The sequence below is a fragment of the Onychostruthus taczanowskii genome, unplaced genomic scaffold (assembly GCF_017590055.1).
Source record: "Onychostruthus taczanowskii isolate IOZ18803 unplaced genomic scaffold, ASM1759005v1 scaffold46, whole genome shotgun sequence".
Classification (NCBI taxonomy): Eukaryota; Metazoa; Chordata; class Aves; order Passeriformes; family Passeridae; genus Onychostruthus; species Onychostruthus taczanowskii.
Window position 1 is genome coordinate 3,240,977 of NW_024502125.1, and position 25,917 is coordinate 3,266,893.

At 36.4% G+C, this 25,917-nt stretch overlaps 3 protein-coding genes across 9 annotated transcripts in view; 2 read left to right on the forward strand and 1 right to left on the reverse strand.

Moving 5' to 3' along the window:
- TRAPPC13 (trafficking protein particle complex subunit 13) overlaps positions 1-3,216 on the forward strand; it is a 26,152-nt gene extending 22,936 nt beyond the window's left edge. For all 4 annotated transcript variants that reach the window (XM_041414603.1, XM_041414604.1, XM_041414605.1 and 1 more), the window contains one exon: positions 16-3,216. In XM_041414603.1, coding sequence (XP_041270537.1) covers positions 16-120 — 105 coding nt within the window. In that variant the 3' untranslated portion in view covers positions 121-3,216. The remainder of the gene's footprint in view (positions 1-15) is intronic.
- SGTB (small glutamine rich tetratricopeptide repeat co-chaperone beta) lies at positions 1,523-25,713 on the reverse strand. 3 transcript variants are annotated; one of them, XM_041414609.1, is made up of 12 exons: positions 25,588-25,711; positions 25,376-25,555; positions 23,850-23,972; positions 18,642-18,745; positions 18,148-18,217; positions 14,439-14,538; positions 12,040-12,144; positions 8,896-9,034; positions 8,747-8,809; positions 6,692-6,729; positions 6,362-6,445; positions 1,523-4,923 (listed from the first exon to the last, which is right to left on the reverse strand). In XM_041414609.1, exons 1-12 carry the CDS (start codon positions 25,709-25,711, stop codon positions 4,812-4,814), a joined length of 1,242 nt encoding a protein of 413 aa, XP_041270543.1. In that variant the 3' UTR covers positions 1,523-4,811. The 3 variants fall into 3 exon arrangements, with proteins under 3 accessions (XP_041270543.1, XP_041270542.1, XP_041270541.1); XM_041414608.1 differs by having other exon boundaries at positions 25,376-25,713; XM_041414607.1 differs by lacking the exons at positions 8,747-8,809; positions 25,376-25,555; positions 25,588-25,711 and having other exon boundaries at positions 23,850-24,540.
- Positions 25,612-25,917, forward strand: part of NLN (neurolysin) — a 59,999-nt gene continuing 59,693 nt past the window's right edge. For both annotated transcript variants that reach the window (XR_005953397.1, XM_041414598.1), the window contains exon 1: positions 25,612-25,741. Coding sequence is in view for 1 of the 2 variants with exons in the window: in XM_041414598.1 (XP_041270532.1) it covers positions 25,710-25,741 (32 nt within the window). In the remaining variant the exon portion in view is untranslated. The remainder of the gene's footprint in view (positions 25,742-25,917) is intronic.

A 25,917-nucleotide genomic window follows, 5' to 3' on the forward strand; every position in this document is an offset into this window, starting at 1 on the left:
ATTTTCCCCTTCTAGAGTGTCTCTGGCCTAAGACTTACAGACACATTTTTGAAGAGAACATACGAGTATGATGATATTGCACAAGTCTGTGTAGTTTCTTCAGAAATCAAGCAAGGCTGAAGAAAAAAAAAGTGTAGTTTTACTGGGTTTTTTTTGACCAACTTCTTGATGTTTTTGCTGTCAATTGTTCTAAAATGAGTACAAAAAAATCAAATCCCTATATAGCTGTAAATGTGATAATAATTATTTAATTTCTCTGAGCATTTCTTGAATGTTTTCAAATATTTTAAAACATGCATATGCATTTTATCTACTAAAAATAAAACCTTTGAAAAAAGTGTAGTTCTAGCAAATTATATTGCATTTACATAATCTCAGGACAGGAGGATGAGATTGATAAGAAATATTAGCAATTTGTGCTTATTTTTCTTATTTTAATTTTTTTAAAGTATTTAAACCCTTTTAAAATCACGGCTCTGACAAGACTACTTCAGTTCAGAAGAACTGATCTTTTACAGACAAGTTCCTGGAATCCAAATTGAAAAAAAAAAAAATAATATGGGATACCTGACATGGCAGTGTGTTTACATGGTACATGTACAGCTATAGGAAATAAAACCTGATAAAGGCATGAGATGAGAGAGTGCAGCTGGCATTGTTAGAGGCACTTGGAGCTAGGAATTGAAGTATAAGCAATGACGGTGTTGGTTGTGGCTCACTCTTTGAAGCAGAAGCAGTACAGCAAATCTGTCCCAATTATCTGCTGTCATGAGCAGAGTTGTGCATTCCTGCAATACAGGACATGTTGTTAACAGGCATGTTACTTTCCAAGTAGTAGGGAACTGAAAACTAAAATAGTAGAGCTCAGGTAGTTTCTTATTGTTAAAATAAGGTGGTGCCAATTATTCTTCCCATCCCAGAGGCAATTAAATAGATTTTTAAGGAAAAAAAAAAAAGAAAGGGAAAAAACCATCCTGCATTGCTGCCTTAGATCAAGTTCTCTAAAGCATACACAGGAGGAAGTTTTGGGCCTGGTCAAGCACTACAATGTGCTTTTCCCTAGCTTTGTTTTGACAGAAACTGAAAATGTTTTTGGCTGAAATATCTATGGTTACCCAGAGGCAGCCATTTTATAGACAAAATGGCGACTGTCTTTCCTAGTTTAACACTAGTTAAACTAGTGTTAAAGACTAATCAGCAGCTTGTATTTCTCAGCTACCATGCTGGCACTTAGCAACTTCATAGTTAGTTTTGACACTATTTTACTTGAGCTTCCCATGTATAAAATCTTGAGAGTGTGAAAATACTGGAGAAATTTAAGTATTAAAATACAGTGTTAAAATACTGGAGAAATTGCGAACCAGCTTTGTATGTTGAGAAACTAAGTCCATACAGGAAACAATAAATTAGAAATGTATCCTGCCTATGTGATAAAATCCAACCAATATGAACAGGTATATAAACAATGCAATTTACCTGCTACTTGAGATACATAAAAAATTAAACCAGAAAACCACAACTATACAGACAAAAAAAAGTATATAACTTTATTTATAATATATCTTTGAGTTAAACTACACAAATTGAAGGAGATGTAACCACATGGCAGTAAGAGGTAGGAGAGATACAGAAATAGTAGACAAGTTGCATTATGCCAGTAAAACTTTCTGTTGCCATAAAACAATCTACTCAAAGTTACAGAGCTAGTTCTATATCAGTATGCATAAGTGATTTTACTTTGCACTTGTTACAAAACCAAGAGTGCAACTAAAACAACATCTAAGCTGAATATTTCTTTAAGTGTCTTTATGATCACTGTTAGAAGAATATACTCCCATGCAAGCAGGTTACAGGAGTTCACAATTGATTGCAAAATACTTTCTTCTCTAACAAATTATTGTACTTACACACTGATGGAACAATAATGATACAAAACCAATTAGGTGTAAATGCGGATTTGCTCAGTTGAATGATAAACTGCAATTGATCTTAAATTAAAGCAATATTTAGAGGGATTGTGGGTTTACCACTTTATCTATCAATCAGGATGAAAAATTTTAGCACAAGATACAGTGCAGTTACTACACAGGAAAAGATTCCTTCCACACCCTGTGCTTAAGACATATTGCGTGACTGAAACAATCTAGGCAATTCAAAGGAAAGCAGACTTTAGCATAAATGATCTCTCTGTTCATGGTTTCAGTGGAAAAGCATGTAATGACAGCTCCTGTTACTGGTTTCACTGTTTTTTGTTTAGGCTATAAAGCCCCTTCTGTTAATACATAAGAAATAGAGAATGTTTACTAGTAAAGTATTGTGCCAGACAGTTGTAGTACATTCCTGAAGGCTTAGCTAATGCTGTTAACGTTTTAATATATACTCTGTATTATCTGAAGTAAAACCTAAACAATATTGTAGCATGTGAAGTGAAAGTTACAACTTCATGAAGATGACTTCAAGAGTAGTTTTCAGGTAACTAACCAATGCTTCATTCCATTTAACCTTGGGGATTGTTCTCCCATAAATCCAGTAAGTTATAGAGCTTGTACTTAACAGTATGAGTACACTACTTCTTCTGCCCTTTTTGGATCTTAACATACTTTGTCGCTCTTAAGGAACTCTCATTAAATTCTTGACACTGTCTCAAAGCAGAAAAGTAACTGCATGAGGATTGCTCTTGCAAAGTGAGAATAATTTGCGTTTGTACAGAGATATTGGCAGAGCTGCCCACTCCACCACGGATTTTTTGGTTCCCCCTATCAAAGTTAGTGAAACACACTTTGGGCAGTTGAAGATATGAAAGAGAATTAAAAGGAACTGTGAAGTTTAACATGATAGGTACAATGCTTCTCTCCTGACACAACACACTATTCCAAGTAATACCTGTACACTTTTTGTAGCCCACCCAGCACCTCCATAAAGCTTCCTTCTAAATGGTATTCCTGTCCTACACAGTGTAATTAAACATAATTAAATTTCCTTGAATAAATAATATTCATAATCTGAGCTACCTCTGACAAAGGATCCCTTTAGGGATTCTCTTTCTTGTCATCAGATATTGAGTCAGAAGCTGTTACTTGAAAATGTATTTAATGTAAAGCCTAAGTATCTCTACAACCTGAAGAAAGCAGCTATACCAACTCAGTGAGAATTTTCAAAAGCATTTTAATGCTGTACATAGACAAGCTATTCAATAAAGTATGAAATGTCTTAAAATTGTTTATGTATTAAGCTTTACCTCTTTATTCAACAGATGGTAATATGGATTTCCTAGATTTGTGTTTTCTCCAATTCCTTTCATTTCTCCTTGGATCAGCATTTTTCTGTCTGGTTTAGTAGGGTAAGATTCATACCGTAGATGTACAACAGTAATTTGTTAGAATCAGGTATATTACTTAGCCCCAAATTTTGCATTTGCTTCTGCTGGAGGAGCTCTTTTATGAGCACAGTGTCAATTGGATATAAAGTCCAAGGTTCAGGAGTTTCTGTGTATTTCTCCATTTGGGAGTCCATTGTTACTCCTCCAGACTAACTGGCCATGAGAGATCACTTTGCCTAAAAATTCAAAGCAGGCTCCTCAATTTAGTTTAGATATGGGAAGAAGAAAGTATATTGAGAAGGTCCCTGGGCTAAGAACAAGTGTACTTTATATTACAAAGCAGTGTGAACAGTAAACAGAGTAAAAAAAGTTAACATACTAGACGTACAGAAGAGCAGCAGTCTTGCAAGAGCGATATTAACTGAGCAAGAAACAAATACTATAGAGTCAAAAAATCTTTAGCTTGACTATATAACCATCATTTTAGATAGATATATGTAATTAAAAAAAATCCCCAATTGTTTAAGCCAGTGATTTATCACACAAGGATAGAAAAAGAATCCTTCTAAGGCAGTTCTTTTTTAAAATTTTCAGTACTAGTTATTTGTACAGTCACAGGCTCAGTTTTAGCTTATTACAGTTAAGAATTTTACGTTTATATTAAATACTGCATACATACGGAATGTAATACAGCTTGCCATGCCTAGGAACATAGAGCCATAATTCTGACCTCCAGGGCTACCATCATGATGTGAGAGTATACATGGCAGTAGAAAACCCTACAACTTTTCCTTTCCCAAGCCAAGTTCCAATCCAAGTTTGATTTCTGTGCATTATCCTACACAGAATTACTGTCTTTTCTTTCTCTACAATGTGTGCTACTCCTTCATACGCAGTCATCTCCCTCTCTTCTGCCCAATGAAGTTGTAAAGTATTTCCTGTTACTCATGAAGGCCCCTCCACAGGATTAAGGAAACAGACTTCTCAAGCATGAGTTTTAAGTACTCTCTGTACCAACACTACTTAATGCTCATTATAAAAGGGCACATCAGATGGGCCTATTGTTTCAATATTTCAGTATTTCAATACTGTTTAAAGGAGGACAGCCATCACAATCTGTACCATATGAGTAACACATCTTCTACACTATCATTTTAGAAGTAGCTATTAGGCAAGATCAGCACACTACAAAACTCCCCACTCAGTAGCCCTGGAGGTCAATCTGATGCACATACTGAAATGACTGGGACTTGGGGATTTTGATAAACCACTTATTCAGTGTATTGATTTTCAGAGGAGTAACTACACATAAACGCTATGTTCCAAGTTATGTGCAAGAGGTCTGTTTACCAGATTTATTCTTGTTTGCAAACACACACAAAGAATTTTCTGTCTTCTATTCAAGCAGAAGAGTTACAATGGTGCTTTTGCTACTAACTATGGTATGCATTTTGGGGTTATACATCATTCCAATTAATGTGACTCATTGAAGTCAGGAATGTTCTTCAGTGCTGCCACTCAAATATCGGCTCCGGATATGATTTCTCAGTTGCTCTATGAGCTCAGGATTCTGCTGCTGTATCTGCTGTGCAAACTGCTGCCCCCTGTGTTGAACAGTTTTAAGTGAGCTCAGCAAGTGAAAGCAGCATTTGTAAGAAAACGGGATATCCCAATACTGCCGAAAGGTGCATTACATTAAAATTAAGATTAAAGATACCTTGATTTACAGTCTTAAGGTATTTCCAGTATTATGAATTTATCTGGTTAAAGCGTCTCCAAACAGGATCATTGTCATAAATTTATTTTCTTTAGTACTATTACTTCTACTTGATAACATGGAGGAGAAAAGTATCAACTTACAAAATATATTACCTTTTACGGTAAAATAACACATCTGCTCCGGTGATTTATTCCCTTCTTTTTGACAGGATCCACTCTAACTGTTTAAAGTAACTACTCTTAGAGTTGGCATGCAACCTTATGTTAATGGTTCCAGCAATACAGCATGCAGCTGCTGACTTGTACTTGTGAACAAGATGTCATTAATTGAAAGCAAGCATACTATATTTTGCATGACTGAAGTAATAACAGATCTATCTATAACAGTTGTAGCTTAAGAGTTAAAATGATAGCGGAGACTAATTCCATGTATAAGAGAAGTGTAACACTTGTTTACTAATAAACAAATAAGTAAAAAATATGATTTAATAAAAAGCCTAGTTTGTCCTCTCTGATACTTCTGCATTTTGTGCAAGTAGCAAACTATCAAGACTCCTTCAAACTACAGTGCAGGTTGAAGGAAAGCCACATTTTTATAGATGTCTGCATAGTACACAGTTTTTATGAAAACAGCCCTAAATTTTTGCAGTGAGACATTTCTGTCTCTGATGTAAATCATAAATTACTTTTGCCCTCAAGAGGTGAAACTTAAAAATAGTTTGGAATTGGATAGAATGCTGCAATAAAGTAAAATTGTATGTCCTATTAGAGACCTTGGGATATAAGCAAATTGCATGGTTTTTTGCAGACCCTTCCAGACAGGTATCATCATTATAGTATAAAAGCCTTGGGTCCTGGGTTTTGTTAAGGTATTCTTCATTATCCTGAGTTCCCTGAAACATTCCTCATCTAAATGGAGGGATGCCAGAGCTGAAATTGTTTTGACTTGTGCTAAGTAAATCTGTAGCTTTCCTAACTAGCATCTGAGATATCAGATAGTAAATTTATCCACACAATTTGAAAGCACATGTAGGAGTACTTAAAAGATTTAAAGGAATTTAGTAAGTGGCATTAGAAAATAACAGCATATGAGAAACAGAAGGTGAAGCTGAGCACATAGCAGTTCAGTCATTCCAGTTGAGGGAAATGTATGGAGCAAACAAACAAAGTCCTGGAAAAGAAGTCTTCGAGTTCTTGGTTTTAATAACAAACAGTGGGAACAGACCACAGTATCATTCCCGTGACACTGCACCCTTTTAAATAGATGTTGCACAGTTTTCCTACTACAAATGTGACAGTTAAAACCATGCTGGTCTTACTTACGCGTGGATCAGGCTGGACAAATCCGAAAGGCCACCAACCCCAGCAGCAGGGCCACCAATGGCATTTGACATCATCCCTGACATCCTGGAACAGTTAGCACAGTGTTTGTATTGGGGTGTGCAAGGACCTTTACTGTAAGCAATAAGCCCCACTTCTTTTTTGAATTGCTAAGAGGAATTAAGTTGCAAGGAGAAGAAGCTACACTTTTACAGTAAGCAAAATAAAATTACATTTTCAGTAATACATCTACATTTCAAAAATATAGCTGTAAGTACTTAATTCAAACTTCTTAAGTCATTTGTTTTAATGGTATCCCATTTTAATACTTACAGTTGTTGAATTTGAGGATTTTGCATTAAGCTTGCTGCCTAGAATAGACAACATACAGCTGAAATTATAAAACATTTACTACTTGGCTATCATGGAGAAAATCATGCAGAAAAAACCCACATGCTATGCTCTGTTTTATTACAAAATTAAGTTACATGCAGAGCAAAAAGAATCACTACAGCAACGTATTTTGTGAAAAATTAAGCTGATACAATTTGTTATGTGTTAAAGAAAAAATAGTGATTATAGATTCAGACATGAAAAATATGACAAGCCATTTAACATAAAAAAACCCCAGCACCAGAAAACTAAACAAACAAATGAAACATTGAAGAATTGCAAGGACAAATGTTTTCTACTGGACTTCTTGGACAAAAGTCTGTATTTTGTTCCTTCTCAGCCTGGATAAATTAATTTTGAAACTATTATTAGTACCAGGCATTAACAGTTAAGATTATGGCCACAAAATATTTCAGATCAAATTGGAGTGTGGACTTACTTTGTAGCATGGTTTTGTGGTAACATATATCTTCTTGGTAACTGCATATCTTCTTATTTTATAGTAAGCATGAGGCTATTTAAATTTCTCATTCATTAGATACCTCTAAAATTACATTGTTTCTACCATAGTGTAAGGGCATCTATGGACTGATACTATCAGAAAAAAAAGTGATTTTTCAATGTTAGTAATGTTATTCCTACAGAAATCAGTGTCTGCATGAATTCACCACCAGCAGACAAAACACAGTTAATTGTCTTATTAAAGATATTACAAAAATCAGATATATCCAGTTTTCATTTTATTGATCAATATATCAATCAACATATATAGATAACTCAAAAGTAAATGAACTTTTTTTCTCTAGTTAATAGTTAGATATAAAACGCATAAAATGTCACATGTCAATTCAGTGCTCAATATAGGGTTAGTTTCTTCCATCAGTAATAAGCCCTCTCCAGTTTAAGGATCAAAAATTGAGGCTACAACAAATTTTCTCAAGGTCAAACAGGCAATTTTTTCACCTTTACAAAAAACCAAGTAACTACACCTTGGGAAAAGAACTCATTTATTCCTGAATAAATGCTCTGTGTTCTATCTAGTTCATCAAGCATCTTCTGGAAACAATGTAAAAGATCCTTTCCAAAGCCAGCTCCAAACATTGATTCTAAACAGACAGAGGTTGTCTTAAAGTACATCATGTGGCTAGTGAAGTACACAGAGATACAGTGCTGTTTAATCGTGAATGCCATCAGAGAACTTGCTCCCTCTTTCCTCGCCTACTGTCTCTATTATTTGGACCATGTGACCAAACCAGATGTATGGATCTCTTTTGAATGCAGCACACTTCCACACAAAAGCACTGGCTGAAATGTGCTGTTCCTTGAAGCTACCAGAGGGCTTGTAAAGTTTTAACTGCTTTCTTAAAGGAAGTAAGTTTGAGGGTTGTTTTTTGTGGGGTTTTTTTCATTTCTTTTTCTCCAAATTCCATTCTACAAAGTTAATTAATTCTGTTTAGCTAAGAAAGCCATGTGGGAAAAAAAAGAATACTGAGGGAGAAGTACACAATTTGTTATTGCACTGACATAAGAAGAATGCAGTAAATGCCATTTATATTCATTTTTTTAACTCTTAAGGTTATTAGGGATAATTTGAAAGAGTAAGAACAGAAAGGTCTCTTGGATAGTTCTCCCACAGGAGAGTTGCTTTAGTCTTTGTATCATTGTTAACTGTTCTGTGGAGAATTGAAGAAATTTTCATCATGCTGTTGACAAGAACTTTCTGTCATAGCATAGATAAAAACAGCATAGCTAAGGTATGTGTATGTTTTTTTTTCTATAAGTAATAGAATCAGCTGGAAATGAGACACGCATTATTAGAGATACTTGCTTCACTTCTTGTTTTGAGTGCAAAATCATGTCAAAAAGTTTAAATTCAGTGTAATAAAACCATTGCTATAGTAGTACTCATTAAAACTGCTTGTACTCTTGAACAACAGTTGTTCTGAAAAGTTCAGTTTTTAAAACAGGATAATGCAAACCTTGAGATATACTCACCATACTAATGAAGGCAGGATTGTTTATCAAGCTTGCCATGTCAAAACTCAGTCCAGTTCCAGTCTACAAACAAATTGCAATTGATGCTAAGTTTCCTACAAAATCCCAGTTTAAACTGTTGTAAATAAATAGATACAGAGCAAACTTACAGGACTGGACACGTCTCTTAGTTTCTGTTCTGCTATTTTCAAATTTGACTTGTAAGAGTCATTCTCTGGATCAAGATCCAGTGCTTTTTGATAACTGGTAACTGCTTCTTCATATTTATTCACTGAGGTCAGAGCCAACCTAATGTGAAATAAAAAGAAATCCTGGTTAGAACATAAATGATCATCAAAAGCTAATGATATGCTTTCTGTTCTAAGTAAAATAGTATCTCACAACTGATTTTTAGCTTGACCATTTAATTAAAACAGGTACTACTGCTTAGTGTAAGCACTTGTTTTTGTAGAGAAGAGGATCCCTCAAGAACACATCTTGCATTGTCTGTTTCATATATATGCAAATTTCATTTAAAACTCCTCAACATCATCAAGTGACTTAGTCACTTGAAGAGCACAAGCTGGATCTGGCATCTGTGCCTTTTTGCATAAGCTCTAAGTGTTTTTTCCAGTTCTTTTGACCTAAGAGATTATTTAGAAACTTACATGGGTGGGTAGGGCAAAGATATCTTAATATGAGTTATAATGTTAATGTTAAGAAACTGGACATACAAATATATTGTTTATTTTTACATATATAAAAAACATACTTTTAATATAATAATTACTGTATTAAATATTTGAATATAGAAGATGTTTGATGATTATATTTTTGTCTTTATACATTTATACAAAATTATTTTTATTAACATTTTCATTATTTTAAAATACTGGACCTACAAGTTTCAGCATTTTTGTCTCAGGATCAATGTAAAGGTTCTCCTTTTGGATCTTGTACTTCAACAACTTGACAAATGGGTTATACAGCATAGTAGTAATATCTGCAAAATGCTGTAAGAAACCCTTGTAATCAAGGAGGCCTACTTAATGTTTTGAAAAAGACTCTGTTTCAGCAGCTCATGAGAGCACAGGACAAACCTACCACCTTTAAGGAGTATTTTATTTCAATTTGATTAGCTACTATGTTTAAAATATCATTCTCTGAACTATTCCAGAAGTCCATTTGGCTGCAGTTGCAATTCTATCTGCCACTGCGTTTTCAATTTATACTGACCAGAAAACTAATCTGATCTTTTCCACATTTTGTAAAAGATTTGTGTAACCCACATTCAAATATTTACTTGTTCAGTTCACCTTCTGATGCTGAGCTACACAGCCTGGGTTGATAAGCCTGTGCTTATGCCCACTAACAGACCTTGGTCTTTCATCGCATGCAAACAAGTTCAGCGTTTTAGATACATCCATGATTGTCATCACTCTCAGTAAGAGTACAAAACTCCAGGAATTTCCCATGTAGCTCCTGGAGGAATCCACACAATAGTGGTGTTTTCTCTCTTTAACTTATTTACCCCCATAAAAAACAGTCTCCCTTTTGGCCCATTAACTTGCCAAAATAGTTTCTGCCTAGACAAGAAATGCAATCTGTTATTTCTGTGATGCAACAGTGCTTTTTACTTATGAAGTATTTTACAGAAAATGTTTCTTGGAGCACAGTACAAGTCAGAACAGCAGACAATTTCTTTCCTCACACCTCCTACCCAGACAAGTGGTCTTTCTGGTTCATGCTGGAAATACCTCCTTTAACTGACATTCCCACTTTAAAATGGCTCCCATCTCTGAATATTTGTGGCATTTCTGCATCTTTTGGTGACATACAAAGAATTTCTGACAGATTCTGAGAAAAACTGATATGTCTCCATAATGCAGTCAGAGAGCACATCTTTTTCATAAGGATTTTTTGTTGAGAAAGTGTTTGCTACACTGGGGGCATGGCAGTGGGATTTTCACTTGCTACTAAACAAGCACAGTTTCCTCATTCAGCCTATGCCAAATGTTTACTCATCTGCTGGGTTAAGCAGTGGCTTGCAGCTCAGAATATGTCCTCTATTAAAATAACCAGACAATAAAATAAAGAGAAGCTTGATTGTCTGAGAATGGTCTCGCTTTCAGTGTGTATCAAAGAAATACTGGTCTTACATCCAAAACTCTAAAATAATCTCTAGTAGTTAAATCAGCCTGTAGCATCCCTCCATATCAGTGAAATCAAGGGAGGTTGAATTGTGCTATATGAAGCAATGTAAGGAGAGTTAAATGAAACAAAACCAATTCAACAACCAATTCAACCTAAAATTCCAAAATCAATTAATCATTTTCAAAGCTCCTTAGTCTAGGTTGGTATTAGTAAAATGAACTGTATTATGGAAAGTTTTTAAGTGATAGAATTCCACCACATTTTATCTTAAAATAAATGTCCCCTGCATGGTTTTGTCCCAAGCCAACAAGAATTATCACAGACAATTTCAGGGCACAGTTCAGAATTTAATACAGGCCAATGCAGTTTAGCAATAGGTTGTTTGAATGTGGCCACTCCATACTGAAAAGTAAATTTTAATAACATGGACATAAGCCATTTTGGGCCAACTGACTCAACGAACAATCCGAAGCATTTTTAAATTTACTGGTATAAATATAATCTCAGAAGACATATGCAGCGTTAAGTCCACTACTACAATGTGCTTGATTATTGAAAATGCAAAGCTAGACATCTTGGAAGAATGGCTCTTCACTCAAACCAACAGCCTGTTAGATCATTCCTGACGTTGTTTTCAGTTAACACTTAAAACCACCCTCAAGAGGCTATAAAGTTAGTCTCTCAGACATTGCTGAGAAAACCTGCCAAAGAAACATAGCTTATTCTTGCTAAAATGTCTGCTTCCAAAGAGCTATTGAAAAACTGAGGCTTGATTCCTGCTAGTGTGAAGCCCCAGTGCTGTTCTCTAACAGCATCATTAGCAGATTCAATGTTCCAACAGCAGAATTTTGATTACTTTTAACTAGTTAGGAGGTAGGAAAAAACCATCACTACTTCCTAAACTAAATCCAGCAAGTTAACAAATTGAAAGAAAAAACCTGCAAACTGAAGAAATCTGATGAAAATGCTGGTATCAACCACATAGAAAAAGAGTTGACAGTCTGATAGTGTCATCTTCAGAAAATTGTTGTACTTACACAACACAACAATGTTCTGTTATGAATTACAATGAATTCTCTAAGTGGCTCCACATATTTCAGAAAATCTATGGTAATACACACATGGGTCTTCAGTGTTTACTCAGACTTCTATTAGCTTACCCCATTCTTCCATAGGCTTTGCTGTACTTTGGATCTATTGCTATGGCACTCTCACAGTCCTTTATTGCTTCCCTAAAGTTGTTGAGCTTACTTTGAGCAGCAGCCCTAAGAGAAAGATGGTAAGGAAATGAAGCTTTGTCAAAATAAAAAAACCCAACCAACCAATAAATGCACAAAAAACCAAAACCAAACCAAACCCCAAGCCTAGATATCCACATGTTTGTGACTTATTTAACCTTACTGACTTTTCGTTCACTATTTTGGCTATGCTTAACTTTCTTTAATGAAGTAGGACAAGCAAATGTTATAATATGTGCCCAAGTGCATTGCTGGACTATGGTTTTGGAGAACATGCACTCACCTTTGAGGACAAAAAGGACAAATAATTCTAAGAAACTGTCTAAGATCTAGCATATGACTATGCATAGAATAAATCATAAAACCTATTACAAGAAGTGAAACTGTCAAGTAGTATTTTATATAAAATCACTGTTAAGGAGAAATACTTTATGTAATTGGTGTTTTCCAGAAGCATTGTTTTACAGCCATTAAAGAAATGCTGTGATTTTTCCCTGCTCAGGATTTTATAATTTGTCTCAAGCTTGAAGGTAAATCACAATAACATTTCTCAACAACCTCTGCATTACTAAATTACAGTTACATCTCTATATTGGACAAATACTACATGTTGCAGATATTAATACAACAAGATTAAAGACTTGACCAAATTAAAAAGTACACATTAAATGAAATCAATGTGACACAATTAAAATGAAACCCACTAATAATAAAAACTTCACCAGTTCGAAGATTTTAAGACACTCTCATTTATTTTCCTCAGTTAAAAAATATAGTAGAAATTACAATATTTTCATTGCATAAAGAACATATCTTTGTTATTAAGAATCCTTTGTCCTGTGATTAGCTCCAAATTGCATGGGTTTTTCTGACTTTGATTAAAATGTCTTCTAAATGGGACTACTTATCAGTTTTGGGCTGTTAAGCAGTTGTCCAACTCCACAGATGCCAGTGAAGATTTACAAATAAAAGCTGGAGGCAATGCTTGTTCTCACATGTGTTTGAACAGAAAACATTTTTCCATGTTCATAAGAAGGCCAGTTAAAATTTTGAGGGCATATCAGCCCACTCTTTTTTGCACTGCTGTGGATAAAAAGCAATACCACTGAATGCAGCATGTCCCCATGGCTCCCTAACAAGCTTAAGAATAAGGTATATGCTTATTGAAATACTCTATCATCCACAAAATTCCAAACAACTCCTGTTTTCTTTTAAATAATTACATACAATACTGTACTGACATCAAGATTCATTTTGGTTCTCACAAATGTGGTATGTGATGATGCAACTCAAAAATTATTTCTGCTCTTGCTTATTAAAACTTTGACATTTAAGCCCATACCGAGGAAACTTCCAGTGATTTTAGGAAGCTTTTGAATCTGGTCTGATATTTCTGTTTTATATGTAAAGTGACTCATGTGACCAGTTTTCACTAAGAATATAGATGATTTACACTTTTGAACAGCCATCCTAAATGTGTAAAATGTTAGCAAACTGCATAATTTCCTTTCTCTTTAAACTTGCCTTTAAATACTGACTCTTTCATTTGTATTTATCAAAAACTAAACTCTGGAGCAATGGATGCAGAACTTCAAAAATAGTATAATCCAGTGGGTACAGTGCCACAAGGCCAGATTGACAGCACTTAAGCTAATATATCCTATATCCTTAAATTAGTAATAGAGGCACTCTAGAGGTGGGCTCATTCCAGTAGGGCCTAAAGTTGGGACTGCCTTTGCTCTCTGGCTGCTCTTCCAAGCAGCGTTCCACAAGACCAGACAGCTGTGACTAGGTTAACATGCCCTTCCAAGCTTACCTGCTGCCAAACCACTATGTCTTCTTCATTCATGATGGTAAACAACAGATTAGATAAGAAAACTGTAACAGCACCATTGTTATTTTCAACAGGTCACGCATGAAAATACTGACTATTTGCAATCTCCAAAATGGTATTCCTGAATTGATGATTTTTTTTTGCCAGAGGTAGCTAGTACTCAAGGAGAGAGAGAGAGCAGCTGAGTCACTAGAACACCAGAGAAAAAGGCTTTCAGTTCTCAGCAGGCTAGAAATCACAGCCTATGTTATGATTGAATATAGACAACATGACACACACGATACATTGTCTGAAGAGTTGTAAGTAATTTTAAAGCCCATTTTAACTGACACAGATATGCTGAATGAGCTCACTTTCACTCTAATTTTACAAATCTAACAATAGATTTCTAAATAGTGAGGTTTCTACCCTTTGACCTGCTTCATAATTTATTTTTAAAATAATGTTAACAAAGTCCAGGAATGAAAGGTGTGTATTTTGGGTTTACCTGTTGCAGTAATAAACTGCATTGTTTGGATCCAGTTCTATAGCCCTAGTGTAACAATCCACTGCAGCACCATAATTTTCTTCCTTCATATGATTATTACCTGAAATGAATTATAAAAAGCTCTTAAGTAATTAGATGAGACAGTATGTAGTTAGATGAGACAGCTCTGTATGAAAGAAACAGAGCAGATGTTTCTGCTACCTTTTAGCATCTACAGAAGTGAGTTATGACTGTACTTTTTTGAGATACATGCTTTAAACAGAAAAGTCATGGAATAATGCAAATAAAAATATCTATTATGTCTGTGAAGTTTCTTATGTGCATTGCAGTACAACACAGAAACCTTCCTCTTTTCATCTTGGTATTTCAGACTTTCCAGCTAGTTTCTGCTGTTAAGGAAAGATCACTTCACTGAGAAGTGTCATTGTAATTGCAGTTTCACTCTAGTAAACTATCTTTGCAAGCCCAATATGCTATGTTAATTTTTTAATCTCATTTTCTTATATGTCCACACAACTTGCTAGTAACTATCTAAATAACACCAAAAAATCAAACAAAAGTAAAACGAAGCACGTAAGCCCCATTTTTGTGACAACAAATAATTAACTCATTAAGATAATTAAAAGTGTGTATAGCGTAAGCAATCTAAAAGGATTCAGAAGTAAAATTTCTCACCAAGGAAGCTTAGAACTTCTACTTTGTAACAAAGTTTCACATTTCATATATTTTCAGTCCAGTGGGAAAAACCCCAGAAACATTTATGTAACTTCTTTATGGACAGAAAATTCTGGACTAAGGTCTTTCAAAGCAAAAGACACCTTACACATTCTTTTGTCCCCAAAACAAAGCAATCCTGGTAGTTTCTCCCTTTCCTGATGACACAGTAGTAAAAAACCCTAGTTCAGTGCCCAGACTTGTCTGTGGTTCTACTACAATCAATTTTTGGCCAGCTAGATCCTACAGAAGCCTTGCTTTCCTAGAAATGTCAAGAAATGGTCAGGAAAAATATAGACTTCCACTGACTTGTATTTCGGCCAAATATTTAAACCTTCTCCTAAAACAAACAAGTCAAGGGATAGGTCAATAAGTTACTACTGATGTAGGTAACTGCGTAAGCAACAGTTTATCTCTGAGAGAAAGCAAGACTGTGGAGCAAGTCTTCAGTGCTTGCACTAACTGAAGCAACTGTACTTGCATTTATTTGTGAACACAAAGAGCTTAGTGAACAAAACCAGATTTAAGTAACAAAGTATCATCAAAGTAGTACAAAATCACATCCTCTGATACTGCTATACCAGAGTGCAATTATAGTAAACTTCCCTTCCAGTGAGAACTCAAAAGAACTGTACTTGCATGTATACCTTCAAAATACATGCAAAATGTAACAATATCTTTCTTGTTTCTAGAGGCCCACTGTTTCTGCAGCTTTCCTTTGTTCTAAGGTAAAGATCTGTACACTAAATTATGTTGTCAGACAAAAAAGCCTTGCAAGTCAGCTGCACTCAGCAAGATTGCAGGAGTTAGTGTTCCTTTAAAACAAAAATGCCATCAATGTCTGTCAGCATTAAAATTTCTGATACTGGTCTGAATATGACCCAGCGTACAAGGCTAAATTGGAGATAGTATCAGTGCATACCCTTCTTATTATCTCTCTCTCCAGCTGCAACCTTGCTACAGGAAAACAGAAAAACAGCTAGATCTACTAATTCTGCTGAGATAAGGAAAAGCAACTGTATTATTCTATTTTAATGTCATACAAAATCATTAAGACAAAAAAATTACACAAATGGTAATACTTTTCAATGTATGTCCTCTATACTGTAAATACTACCTATTGTTGTAATTATGCTGTGGTAATAAAACACAGATCTTCTTACAATCAGGCCACCATTGCACTATACAAACCTGCACATAATCTGTGCTCTTACACGTCTTACACTAAGCTGAAGTGTCAAATTATATACAAGGTTAGGCATCTAAATTCAAGTAGTCTGAAGTGTATATTACTTCCTTGTTACCAAGAAAGAAAATTCAGCTTCCTGATTTTATTTTGCCATTCATTAGTGAAAATCTACCAAGATTAGGGCTGGTTTGAAACCAGAGGAGCAGGCTGGTGGCCACAAAGGTGAGGAAAGTTGTTCCATTGGTGAGGGGATACAGATAGAAATGAGGAAATCACAGTTATAGTATTATAATATTGTAGAAGATAGACATCATGTAGAATTCCCCAAGTTATCTAATTTATTTCCTAACTCAGACTAGAAAATACTCATAACTGAAAGCATGATAGCAGTGATAAATAATATGTGTGTTTACATGTGTAGGATCAAAACAACACAGAAACAAGGACACTTATAATGGGAAATTACCTGAGGCATTTCAAGCAGTTCAAAACTGCTTACTAATGCCCCTGACAGATGACACTTGAATTGGTTCTCTGTTACAAAGTTTAGACCCTTCTAGTTTTTTTCAGTAGAGCTGTGAAATTACTTTGGTAAAACCACACAAAGACTAACACATAGCACACACTAATTCCATTTTCTCAGTCTATTTCACAGTCCCTTGAGGGCTGAAAGATAGCAAGACTGAAGTCATAGATTTAGAAGAGCTATAACACCCACACCTGCAAAGTGCTGACTATTCCTAGGCTTCAACAACCATACTGAGACCAAGAGGTATTCTTCACTTTCCTTGAGTTGGTAGTAACTACAAAACAAAAAGCCAGCATGCACAGCAGGTAGGTTACAACTGCCTAACACATTTTCACTTGTGACCTAACCATGTTTGAGCACATTCTCAGAATTAAAAAGCTAATGAGCAACTCCAACAATTAGGAAAACTTATTTCAGAGCCAGTAATGGACTGCATTTATGATTACGGGTGGCCAGTTTTAAGGTAAGAGAGACATGGAATGCATTTTGAGAAACAGTAGTCCTTCTTCCACATTATTACAGAAATTTTGAGATGATTGTATCTGCCTTGCAATTAGAAGTTTACTTGTTTTTTCCATAAAACTCAGCTACCTGAAAATCTAACAGGTCATAAACAATGTGATTCATAAAGCATCAATCCATAACAAGTCATAACAGTTATCAGTACTACATGCTTTTTATCATTTCCCTCCCCTTCTTTATGAGGGGAAATAATATGGATTCCTTTTTAGGCAGCATTAGTGACTTCTATGGTACAGCTGCTTTTCCTCACAGAACAGCAATAACAGCTGCCAGAGGGAAAATAAACAACTGGCTTGTCTGCAATTTTTATAAAGCACACAAATAATTTCACATATGTGAAATATTAACCCTACTAAGTTCACAAAAATTTTTCCACTGGCTTCTGTTGGGTCAGTTTTTTACCAATGTTTGCCATCACATACCCATTTCAATAAGAGTAGAAACTTGTATTCCATGCACAAACAGCCAAACAATAGCTCTTCATTATTTAAGCTTCTGCTGCTTAGGAATATTTCCAACTTTACATGTTATCCCTTAGATTTTAAGCAACGTCCAGAGCCAGGAAGAGAATAAACGTTATTTCCTTTGCTCCTGGATGGAACAAATCACCTAGCCCTCTTATGACATAGCAGTCACCAGAGAAAAAGCTGGAGAATTTTTGTGGGGTGTGTGGTACCCAGCTGCTACTATCACTACCCGCAATAATGCAAAAATATAAGAGCATAAGGAAATTTATTTCTGTTTTTATTACAAACCTTCATCCTTCAGTTGGTCAGCCTTTGCAACGCCTTCTGGTAAAGAACGTGAGAGGGGCAGCATGTCATTCTGTATGGAAAAAATACCAAGATTTTTTCCATTAATATATAAGTCCTGATGTTATCAAAAACTTTCAGAAAGAAGGGAGAAACATCAGCAAACTACGAATGACCTTAGGCACATCAGGCATTTATCTCTGGGAATTGCAAAATGCTTAAATGAAGAATAAAAAACTTCAAGTGAAAATAAGGCATCCACTGTTTAGTAATTTTCTGTATGGAATTTTCCTTGTCTAGCTGAAATGAATTCCTCCCACTGCCCCCAAAGATTCACATTATGCTAGCTTTTATGGAAATGTAGGGTTTCTCATATTTTCCTTAAGTTTCACATCATTTTGACCTATAAAGAACTTTAATATTGTTGTATTCGTCTACAATATGAAACCTTAGCACATACTGGCAGAGTAACTCTAGAACCAAAATTAAATTCTTACCTTTTGAATAGAATTTGTGAACATTTCTATCAAATGCTGTGAGGATGCAAGATGAGTATCTTCCAGGGTAATCTTAAACACAGTCTCCAGACACTGAATTGCAACTTACAGGAAAAAAAATTAATAACATAGGTCACCAGTTTCTCAATATAAGCATAATTATACTGATTTATTTATAAAGCTGTGACTCACTTCCTTATTCAACTAGTAAAAGCAGCTCCTTGGAACATAAAAAAATAAAGAGAGGCTACCTGATCACCAGAATGAGCTTGCTGAAAAAGATCTAAAATATAGACAATCCACATATAGTTTGGCCATTATATTTAAATCAATTTAAAATTTCAATTTTAATTCTTTCAGTCTTTTGAAGTTTTTTTAAAATTATAAAAATATAGTGATTTAAGAAGAGCACCACAACTCATAATATGACTAGAAATGTCCGTGTCACACATCCCACCTCAAAGCACACAACTGGCTATAGATATTTGTGTGCCATAACAGCTGGAAGAAAATGGCTCATCTTTGGTGTACAGAATAAAGGCAAGATGCTTACTAGTCTTATTTTTTTTTTTTTTTGAAAAAAAGTATATTTATTTGAAGATACTTTATTAATCAAATGCTGCATTAATCACAAAACTTTGTCCTATAAAAATATATCTGCAATATCATTTCACATGTTCTGTGTGTAAGGATTAGCCTGCAGTAATGTAAATACACTCAGATTAAACCTGAAAATGTAGAGCCATATCCCTACCAGAAGTTTTAAATATGCTCATATTTTTAGACAAAAGAAGATCAGTAGCAATTACTATATACCATTCTGTCTAGATACATACATACACATACACCGTTAAACTGTTGCAAATTATATAATTATTTTAGCTACAATCTTAAAATTGTAGTACAATTTTTTTATTAACATGTATCATCTAATGTTTTAGACTGAAAACTGAGGAGGAACAAAAAGGGTCTTTGTAAAGCCTAGCTTGAACAGAAAAATGGGTGTTTTAACACATACTATGGACAACCAGGAGTATCTGAATTCAAATTAAGTATCAGTGAAAGCCGATTCTTAGTATTTAAATGTACCCTCAATCCAATGTTAACATAATAAATATAATTTGAATTACTTTTTGCTTTATAATGAGACTGAACACTGATCCAAAATTAGAAAAGTAAAGTTACTGAATGTTAACAACTATAAGGCCAGTTTTTATCTTCTATGACACAGCTGGCAGGAAGGGGTTGAGGGGGAGGGGGAAGAGGTTTGTAAAACAGATAGTAAAACCTGGAAGATGTAATTTTTTTAGAAAATTATACAATAGACATTTCACAAACAGTATGGCATGACACAAAGTTGAAGTTGATACCATGTAACAATTGAATACACTGCTGAATACGCATTATACAAGTTGCTTCTGTAATCTAGAAATCAATTGACCAGGTCCTAAATTATCCAGTAAGAGCACTGAGGGATTCAGGTTAAGCTCATTTGTCTCCTGCTGTGTGAAAAACTTAATTCTTGTAAGCACAGATTATGCTGAATTTTGAAACATATATAAACCTTTAATAGAACTTTTTATTACCAGGCTGATTATAAAATCAGTGAAATAACACATATAATTTTTCCTTATATGACTTAATAGGAAGCCACATGCAATAGTTTCCTACTAATTTTCCCTGCCATCCTATTTTTACTGAAAGGCACTCCCTCTTCTGAATACCTCTCCTCATTTGTAATTTTGCATAAATTTAAAATACAACCACATCCCTTATCTTTCTCAAGGTATCAAATCTATGACACCAAATCTCTATGATACAGAAGAGTTTAAAAAAATGCAGCAGTGCACATTATGTGTAAACAAAATTACTCTGACTATAGTATTATTACTACTCAGCATTTTCATCAAATAATTAGTTGGTGCTGTGAATTCCCATATTTCTCCTTTAAGTGGAAAATGGAATTTATAATCCTTCTATCTATCATATATAGCATATGTGATATATATAGATATAATAAAATTAGGACCTCTTATAGTATGAATCGATAGATTAGAAAAACCACTGGCTAAATGCAAGCCAAGAACAGAAATCCACAGAGTAGGAAACATTGCTAAACAAAAACACTTTCAAATCAGAAAACATAGTAAGTTGCGACAAGGTTGGTAACTACCCGGTTTTAACAGTACACAAAAACACAACTCCAGTAAAGTCAAAGGAGTGGGAACTTGGTTTTTGCCTGAAAAGTTTCTCAGGAGGCCAGACTGCTAGCACCTTGCTATCCCATTTATCCAAGTGAGGCACTGTCAAATTCTGCAAGCTTGATATTATCAGGGAAAAGACTTGATGCACCATATGAGCTGTTCACCTAAGATTTTTCCTATGTCTGACATCAAAGGCCAAACTTATCTGTTCTCCCAGTTAGCTCTACCATCATCCACCTAGATGGTGGCTCAAGCTTGAAGCAACCACCTTGCAAACCACTTCCCTGCTGAAGAGCTGGGGCTCACACAAACACCCACTATCTGACTGTAGTAGCACTATGCTGGAACCCATTGCCACAAAGCTCCAGGACTTCTGCTGTCCAAACACAAGTCTGCATCACCAAGCAACACGAAGGCCAACACAGCCTGCATCACAGCCAACATGCAGGCTGAATAATGAGCATTAATCGGGCTGCTGAGGCCCCCTTAGTACTTGCTGTTATCTTGCTTCATCTTACACATAACCTTACCTGTGTCAAGTATTACATGCATCCACTGCCTTCCTGTTTTGGAAACACTGCCCTACAGAAAATAGTTGTGGTATATCAATCATAGAAGTAAGAAGAAAATCACAGCCTTGGGTATGTTTTAGAGAGTTTTTGCTTTAATCCCACAGAAATAGGTGCTATAGAAAAGAAGAAAGAAAGGGAGAGTGACAGAGAGGAAAATAAAACCTCCACTCTGTAAAAAGGAAAGAGAAATACCTGCAATTTAAGCACAGTCTAAAATGTAACTTGGAAGAAGGGAAGTTTCTGGCTCATACAAAAGAGATGAGCACTAAGCACCAGGGATCTGTATCACTGCTCTAGATGCTAGGGGAATATATTTCTCTGGTCTACCTTCCAATTACTCTGCTTTCTCAAAATAAGGTATTTTTATTCATCAAGCCAGTACAAAATTCCTAAAGGAAATTCACACTCTCATTGACATATCTATATAATTCAAACATGCAGTATGCAGGTTATTGTTGACTATGAATACATCCTAGGCTTGTATTTTATAAAGGCTCAATTTTTTTGTGATGTTCTATCTCTTTTTTTTTGTTGTTTTACAAAAATTGGGAACTGTTTGAATTACTTCTTGGCACAGTCACTTAATCATACAGTGTTTTGTCTTTTCACAGACACCAAGTAGGTACATAAGGTACCAACAAAAACTATCAGTCAATTCTTTTCATCCCGTATGTCTCCACCTAGCATTAAATACTTCAGTGAGTAAGATTTGGCTATTGCTATTGTACACGCACTAAAGATAATTTGCACAGCTAAAATGAGTCTATTTTTCAGAATGCCTGCCTCTTATCCTCTAACACATAGCATATGGTACCGGGCTTATGGCAGAGCATAAATCTAAAAATAGGATTTCAGATCTATATTAAAATGGTAAATTTTGCCTTGGTTTTTAAGCACAACTGAGGTTTTGTAATATCTTTTATTTAGAAAACTGAATCTTAAAATTGATTCTTTCATAAACACACTGGCTAAGGCTCCTCTAAGATATGTTATCAGGTAAATTTTCAACCGTAACCCAATTTTTGCCAGTTTCATTATAAAAGCAAAAGTAAATCTCTTCACCTCTATTATGTATGACTTCCAAAAAGTTTTCTTTCATCAGATGAACATCACCATAATCTGACACACACATTAAATTTATTGATGGCTGCTACTTTTCAAATGTACAAAATGCTCCAGATTCTGATGTAAAACCAAATCTTTTAACTTTTATTCCTTTGGGACTATCCTTTGAATATAATGACACAAAGCTTTCTTTCTTGTTTACTTTGGTGAACAACTACACTGGACAACCAGTTGATAATAGAAAGAAGCACACTCCAGATTTATCTTTTAATTTATGTCCCTGAGAAGCAGGACTTGCTTTGCATCTCAGCAAAGTCTCTCCATGCCTAAGATTTTACAGAACTCAGTGATCAACTGCACTGCTGGTCCTAGACTTCTCTCCAAATTCCTCCTCTGGCTGATGGACACAGCTGAAGACTGCTTGAAACAGTGGAGAGATCTTTTTAAAAGATGCTATGAAATACTTACTGCAGCGTTAAGACATAAGTCTTCTCTCAGTGCCACATTCTGATACCACCTGACATGAAGTCTCCATTAATTAGGGAAAAGGAATAAGAGCAGTATGAAGGAGAACATCAAATACTACGAAGTTACAAAGACCTAATGAGCATCTGTCAATAGAGAAATACAGAGAGAATATATCTACAGATAGATGAATTCGGGTGTATAGTAGAAGCTACACTATACTGAAAATATCCATTACCACATACTCTTTGGAGCCAGTAGTCAAGTGAAAAAGAAAAGCAAAGCATTTATCTTATTTTCTTAGGATATCTTTTTCCTCACAAATAGAATCCTTGAAAGTAGGAAACATTCTACCAAATGTTTCCAATAAACAATACCAAATAAATCAAAACCAATATACCAAACCAAATAAACCAAAACCAATATAGTATTTGTTTTACTTCCTCTGTAACCAGAGGAACAGAAATGAAATGAAGAAAGAAAGCAAACATGGAAGAGAGAAAGAGCAGCAGAAATTTGTGGTATACATACACAAGTCATTACCACTGTCTGCATTATAGCACTGCTTAACTTAGAATCATGGAATTGTTCAGATTGAGAAAGACCTCTGCAGCTGGTGTGACTTAAAGTGCCTGTTGCTCAAATTAAGGCACTACACATTTGTAGCTTTATAATACTTTAAAAACGAGAGATGCCTTACAATTAATAATCTCAGAAACAGGATCACAATCTTACTTGCATATAATATCTGGTGGCAGTTTCATTTATGTCATTTCAGTTACTTTCTGTAATATTATACATAAAGGAATTTAACATCTGTGCAGGCATTATATACATACACACACATATATATGTATGTATACATATAAATAAAAATATGTGAAAGCACATTTGTTGCTTACCTTCCAAGCTTTCTTGTTCATCTGGAGTGAAAGTATCCATCTGACTCTGTTCTCTCAAGAAACGGATGACTGCATAAACCAAGCGCTTGACCGATGACATGTTGAAATTGTTTTCTGTTATGTCTTAAAACAACAGAATCTCTTATTTTAGAAAATTAATCCCTACAGTATTCCAACCTCCTAGTAACCTCAGTAAGAAGTGCACACAATACATAAAATCTAATCCTTCACCAGAAAGCCCAATAACATGATATGTTGAAAAAAGTGATGAATTTGCATGGATTAGGGAAAACTGCTACAATAATGTAGTCTAACTATCAGCAGAAAAGCACATATTTCCTCCAGTTCATTCCTGGAAGAAAAGTTCACAAAGGCTAAAATAACTTAGCAACTTATTTTTCATTTATCAGTTTCTTTTAATGGTTTTCACTTTATCTACATATCCACTTGCAAGTAGGAGCAGATGCTGAAGTCAAAACCAATAAAAAGCCACTGTGATAAATATGACATAAAGAAACACACTTCAGTAGAAGTTGTTTCATTATATGACTTGGTGTTACCCTTTGATAAAAGATGTTCTATGGTGTGACATGCACAATGTTATCCTTCATTGTAAGATGTTCTATGGTGTGACACAGTGTTATCCTTTCATAAAAGGTGTTCTCTGGTGTGACATGCTATTATCCTTTAATAAAAGGTGTTCTATGGTGTGACATGGTGTTATCCTTTCATAAAAGGTGTTCGATAGTGTGACACGCTATTATCCTTTCATAAAAGGTGTTCTATGGTGATAGATGGTGTTATCCTTTCATAAAAGGTGTTCTATGGTGTGACATGGTGCTCTGAGCAGTTTATTGTCACTTTGGACAAAGAAATGGAACACTGTGACCTCAGTGCATACTTGTGATTAGTGACACTACTGGCTCAGTCTGATTTCCATTCAGCATCATCTGGGAGTTATATAACGTGGAGGACAATTTTAGTCACAACTTTTCAAGATATTTTTCCTTAAACCATTTTGATTTAAAAGGGCACAATCTTATCCAAGCAAAATCAGGTTTAAAATATAGCATTAAATGAATGGCAAGATCAGGACCTGCTCTTGCTACCTTATTTTCTTTCTACAACCCGCGACCAAACCGGTGTGCGGCCAAACCCACACTAGGCAAATCCCGTCGTGGAGATGGGGAAAGCCGGGAAGACCACCGGCCAGGGATGCACAGACGCGAGCACTGGGGTCCCCTATCCGCCCCCAGCGACGGACAGCGCGGGTCCCACCTGCCGGGCCGCGCTCCCTCCCCACGCCCACCTCCCGGTCCCCCCAGGCTCGGGTCCGCTCGCTCGGGACCCAAGGACAACTCTGCACCACCCGCGGCGCGGGCCCCTCCCGACCCCTCACGGACAGCGGCCGCGCCGCCCGGGGCCCGACCCGCCCCACCAGCCCCGAGGTCCACGGACCGGGGGCAGCACGGAAGCAGCTCCCAGCCTTCCCCTGCGCTCTCCGAGGGGACGGGCATCGCCCTTACCGTGCGAGATGCGGCGAGTCCGCGCTGCCTCCGGCTGCGAGACACCAGGGACGCGGGGGCGTGAGGAGGCGGCGGAAGCGGATGCGCAGGACCGCGGCGGAGCGGGGCTGAACACTGCGCCCGCGGGCGGCGGGAGGGTGGTGAGAGGGCGGCGCGGCAGCGGGCGCGGAAGCAAAGTCGTCGCTGCTGCTGCTGCTGCTGCTGCTGCTGCTGCTTCTTCTTCCTTCTCTCCTGCCTCCTCCTCTTCTCTGCAGCCTGTCTTTCCTCCTCCGGCTTTTTCTCCTCCTTTTCTCCTCCTCCTACTCCGCTGCCACCGCCCCCCGCGCCGCCCCCCATGCTGTCGCTGTGCGCGGGCGCGGCTCGCAGGTAGGCGCGCAGGGCAGGCGGCGGTGCCGCGGGAGCCGGGGCGGGAGCGGTGTCCGGTGCGGGGGTGGGTGTGTGTGAGGGCGGGGGGGCGGCAGCAGCAGGGACCGCCCGGCCCGACTGGAAGCCGGGGGAGCCCAGAGCCGCCCGCGGCTGGCAGGAGGTTCTCGGTCCTCGCT

Bases quoted from the DNA above. Each gene is read 5' to 3' on its own strand.
- SGTB (XM_041414609.1), bottom strand. From the start codon at position 25,711: ATGGGGGGCGGCGCGGGGGGCGGTGGCAGCGGAGTAGGAGGAGGAGAA. The intron at 18,218-18,641 runs GTAAGAATTTAA...TTTTCCATACAG, and splicing joins TCACAAATTCTATTCAAAAG to AATGACATGCTGCCCCTCTC. The intron at 6,446-6,691 runs GTAAGTATTAAA...TAACTGTTCCAG, and splicing joins AATCCTCAAATTCAACAACT to GATGTCAGGGATGATGTCAA.